This window comes from Oratosquilla oratoria, chromosome 43, assembly GCF_046742065.1.
Source record: "Oratosquilla oratoria isolate Oo_2021 chromosome 43, ASM4674206v1, whole genome shotgun sequence".
NCBI classification, from domain to species: Eukaryota; Metazoa; Arthropoda; class Malacostraca; order Stomatopoda; family Squillidae; genus Oratosquilla; species Oratosquilla oratoria.
The window spans coordinates 24,578,581-24,583,580 of NC_134819.1; the positions used below are offsets into that span (position 1 = coordinate 24,578,581).

General features: G+C 39.7%; 1 protein-coding gene across 26 annotated transcripts in view; it reads left to right on the top strand.

The window, feature by feature from the left end:
• The window catches only part of LOC143021915 (uncharacterized), a 1,014,474-nt gene that overhangs the window by 413,198 nt on the left and 596,276 nt on the right, over window positions 1-5,000 (top strand). Inside the window, exon 1 of one of the 26 annotated variants that reach the window (XM_076179772.1) lies at window positions 4,414-4,590. The exons of the other annotated variants lie outside the window; for them this stretch is intronic. Coding sequence (XP_076035887.1) covers window positions 4,512-4,590 — 79 coding nt within the window. The 5' untranslated portion in view covers window positions 4,414-4,511. Of the gene's footprint in view, window positions 1-4,413; window positions 4,591-5,000 lie in introns of those variants that run through there. 26 annotated transcript variants of the gene reach the window in all.

Genomic DNA, 5,000 nt, shown 5'->3' on the forward strand with positions numbered 1-5,000 from the left:
TGGGTGGAGATTACTTTCGAATAGTAAACGAATGCCTCGTAGTCCGGTCCGTAGGTGTATCACTAAAATCTATGGAATATTAGCTGCGTAAAATTGAAGCAGTCAGTCAGCACGCCATTCGGAAACATACAGTAGTTATAGTTGTTGTTGTTCGTGGTTGTGGTTTTGTTGTTATTATTGCTGGTTTTATTGTTGTTTTTGTTGTTATTGTTGCTGGTTTTTTTGTTGGTTTTGTTGTTGTTGGCTTTGTTGTTGTTGCTGGTTTTGTTGTCGGTTTTGCTGTTGTTGGTTTTGCAGTTGTTGGTTTTGTTGTTGGTTTTGTTGTTGTTGGTTTTGTTGTTGTTGGCTTTGTTGTTGTTGTTGGTTTTGTTGTCGGTTTTGTTGTTGTTGGTTTTGCTGTTGTTGGTTTTGTTGTTGGTTTTGTTGTTGTTGTTGGTTTTGTTGTTGTTGGTTTTGCTGTTGTTGGCTTTGTTGTTGTTGTTGGTTTTGTTGTTGTTGGTTTTGCTGTTGTTGGTTTTGTTGTTGGCTTTGTTGTTGTTGTTGGTTTTGTTGTCGGTTTTGTTGTTGGTTTTGTTGTTGTTGGTTTTGTTGTTGTTGGCTTTGTTGTTGTTGGTTTTGTTGTTGTTGGTTTTGTTGTTGTTGGCTTTGTTGTTGTTGGTTTTGTTGTTGTCGGTTTTGTTGTTGTTGGTTTTGCTGTAGTTGTTTTTTGTTGTTGTTGGTTTTGTTGTTGTTACTGGTTTTCTTGTCATGGGTAGTAATTTTCCAGCGCTTCTATGAACACGAATACTCGCATCACTGTCGTATTAGAAAGATACAAAATAGTTCGTCTATTCAGAATAGATAAGAAAAATTAAGAGAAACGAGGAGGTTCGTTGAAAAAGTGGAAAAGAGAAAATTAAATCAGAAATAGAGAGGAAAGGAAGAGGGAAGGTTAATCGAGCATGAATAGGATTACCCTCAGCTGAATGAAATGGTCAGATTACAGCCAGAATAAAAGCATACAAGATGGCCTTAAGCTCAAGTGATTGGTTTACGAACGGTAATTTTGGATGTATTTATTCATGAATTTATTAATTTATTAATATATACTAATTTCTTTATTGATTAAATAATTCATTTATCTATTTGCCTATTTGTTTATCAATCTATTTATTTATATGTTTATCAACTCATATCCTTTATTGATTACTTGATTTATTAATTCAATTTTTTATCTATTCGTTGATCTGTTCAATTACTTATCTATTTCTTTATTCACCTTATCTATATATCAATTTAACCTTATCTTAATTGATTTATTTTATTATTTCCTTCAATGCGATACCAATGCAGTATCATTTCTCATGTAGAGTCTCAATCGTGATTTGATTTCCAACATTTCCTCATTCTTGACCTCTGACGACCATGAGGCGCCTGCGGCGTGACCTTGGGTCACCTGGCGAATGACCTAGTCCACTTAAGATGCTCTTCGCGTTGATAAACTACTCCCCGTGACGTCATAGAAGCCTTGATGACACGCCCGCACCTCGACAGGCAAGATGTTTGTGACTCATCATGGTCTTGGATCACGTGTTGTACTCGTGATCGAGAGCTATTTCCCTCTCGGGAGAGAGCTCATATATGACCGATCTATGGGTAATCCTGTGACCTTACACGCACACACACACACCCAACTCTCCGACCACGTGAATTGGAGTAACAACTCGCAGCGCAGCGATACTGAAATTATTTCAGCCCTGGGTGGGATTCGAACCCGGACTAAATACATCCTGTTTAGCAGGGTCTGAGTGACCAGCTGCCGGTCGCAGAAGCCATATGGTCCATTAGATACCATCTATTCTCATCGTCGTAACAGGGCCTCATTGCGCTGTGCTATTCAGCAATACATAATATTGAACGATATATCATTGTTCACTTGTATAGGCTATATGTGGTCTGTAATGAATCTCCCAAGAAATTCTTTTGAGTGGCACTCAATAAGTTTAGTGGTCCTTGAAGATCGAAAGCCAGGCCTAAGGACCACTTTGTGTCGCAGTGGTACTTGAGGGCTTTCGTCAAGGTCATCCTCAGCCGTTGCCCTGTAAAGACAACGCCACTTTAGACTATAAAGTATATTGCCAGGATCAACAGGCCTCGCCCGGCTGAAGTTTAGCGTAGCGATGACTTTGACTCTCATCAATTTTTGCTGTGTCGATCTTTGAAAATATGCATTTTTTTTTAAGATGCATGGGATTATAATTAAGAAATACGATAGAAAACACTGTTTTTATTTCGAAGAAAACTGGGCATTTTTAGGTTACATTTTAGCAGACTTTCATCTTAATCCATTCGCTCTCAAATTGAATAGGGTCATAAAGATACAATTACCTCCCCTTTCTAAAGATTTCTCTTCAATTCCTACACCTGTTTTGCCGTAATATCGTTAAAAAAGAAGTTAACAAAGAAACTCAGCCAAAACCAGTACCTCTCTCCCAGTCTCCGTCCAGACAGAAGAGTTATTGTCAGCCATTGCCAAATCGATAAAGTGAGGATCTTGTTCACTGTGGTCGGACAGCCAGGGTAAGTAGCAGTCAGCGATGCATTCGAATGGCCAAAAATTGCTACAATACCCTAAACCTCTTTGAAAACGTATTAACAATGTTCTAAAGATACACTCGTATTTTTAGAACTTCAACCAGGTATTCCTTCATTTCCGCAATATCAAGTGGAAGTGTTTGACATTGGAGAACCTTGAAAACTAGAATGTCATGACCAGCATCACTTCTAGTTAAACGAGTACGTAACAGTGGACAAAAGATCATCACATATAACGCCACTTATCCAATGGCCATGAGTACATTCGATTTAGCATCAAACTAATTCTTAGATTTGTTCTTCTTCCTTCCATGCCCATGGGATTAAACCTTAAGAACATAAGAACATAAGAATGAAGGAGACTACAAGAGACCATGAGGCCTACACTAGACAGTTCCATGTCCATTACCATCTGTCATCCCCATCCATAAAGTTGTCTAATCGTTTGTTAAAACAACCGATAGTTTCAGTATTCACTAAACGGTTACTAAGTCTATTCTATTCGTTGACCACCCTATTAGTAAACCAATTCTTGCCTATTTCCTTCTTAAACCCATTACTGCGAGTCCTGCGAATCCTACGCTGTCGAAGATCCATCACACAGTGCATTGAAATCAAGGGACACTTGTTGTTTTAATTCCGTATAATGCCATACAATTCAGCTCAGCAGTGTGGGACCTCTAACGTCACTGGAGGTCTCAGAGCATCTCAAGAACACGGTTCCCCTTCTGTCTCTCTTGTGACAAGGGACACTTCATCATCTGGCCCCGTCATGAAGAAAGCAACGCATCCATCAAGAGACACATGGACACGCTTTTGGAGAAGGACTGTGAGTCTGGCACTAGAGAGAGACTCTTCGTATCTGGCATTTGTTGCACTGGCACCGTATTAATCAAGCTGTCTGCCTGACTGCACCAGCAGACTCCATGTTGCAGATAAGATATTCGTTGAGACTTCGTCTGTCGCATTTTGAGGTTCTTCGGGGAGCAGCTGCTCTGCTTCTTGCTACGTTGGGTTCGAGTGTGTGTGTGTGTGTGTGTGTGTGTGTGTGTGTGTGCGTGCGTGCGTGCGTGTGTGTGTGTGTGTGTTTGTGTGTGTGTGATTCACCATGATCTTGGATCACGTGTTGTACTCGTGATCGACAGCTATTTCCCTCCCTGAAGAGAGCTCAGAACTCATATATGACCGATCTATGGGTAATACTGTGACCTTACACGCACACACACACCCAACTCCCCGCCCACAAGAGTTGGAGTAACAACCCGCAGCGCAGCGATACTGAAATTATTTCAGCCCTGGGCGGGATTCGAACCCGGACCGCGCGTAGCGGCAGGCGGGAACTCTATCAACTGCGCCACGAGTCGGGTGTGTGTGTCTGTGTGTGTGTGTGTGTGTGTGTGTGTGTGTGTGTGTGTGTGTGTGTGTTTTGATCATGCTTCCAACGACGCCCTGTAATTTCAAGCTCATAGGAGATATATGGCATATTGAGGTCACAGATAAGTGCCTCCTGGCGAGAGTGAAAGGTACATATATTGCTTGCAATATGACAATGTGAGCTTACGCGTGTTTAGATATTTATTCATTCATTTGTTTATCTATGCTTTTATTTGTTTAATTTTTATTAATTCGTTTTTATGTTTTTTGCATAATGGTTTGGCGTCCCGGGACCTTTTGTTTTCGTCATTATTTGGCTTTGGCAAATATCTGCCCCATTGTGAGAGAGGCGTTAGATATCGTTATCTTCCAGCGATAAGTCTTATCTCTCGCTCAAAATGACTTTTTTACTCTGCCTTTTCCGAGCACCAGTTAACGTGGAAAGTGTTTAGTACGCGCTTGTATATAGTTTTGTGAATATTCTTTTTTTCTACAGTTTCTGTAGCGGGAGTCTTAATATAAGATGAAGTCTTTTAAAGACTCGGGGAACTCTTCTCAACTGAATGAAATTGCCTGGTCTTAAGGTAATTTGTGTAGAAGGTCATCTGATCAAACGGGTTAGACTTTCTATGAAGGATGAGTGTAAGTGAAATGTACAGTGTTTGTTTGTGCTGCTCTTATCTACATTTTCCTTTGTTTCGGTTTGAGTTCGTATCAGTGTAAACATATATGGATATGAATGTATAGGTATATAGATATATTTACATGTATGTATATATATATATATATATATATATATATATATATATAATAGTATATGTATATGTATGTGCATGCATGTATATGTACATGTATGTATATATATAATCATATGTATGTATATGAATGTATGTGTGTGCGCGTGTGTGTGCGTGTGTGTGTGTGTGTGTGTGTGTGTGTGTGTGTGTGTTTATGCGCGCGTGTATGTGTAACTATTCGTATTGTCTTTACGTATGTATGCGTATTGCGCGTGTACCTCCTATGTGTCTGTGTACGAATATATGTATTCATAT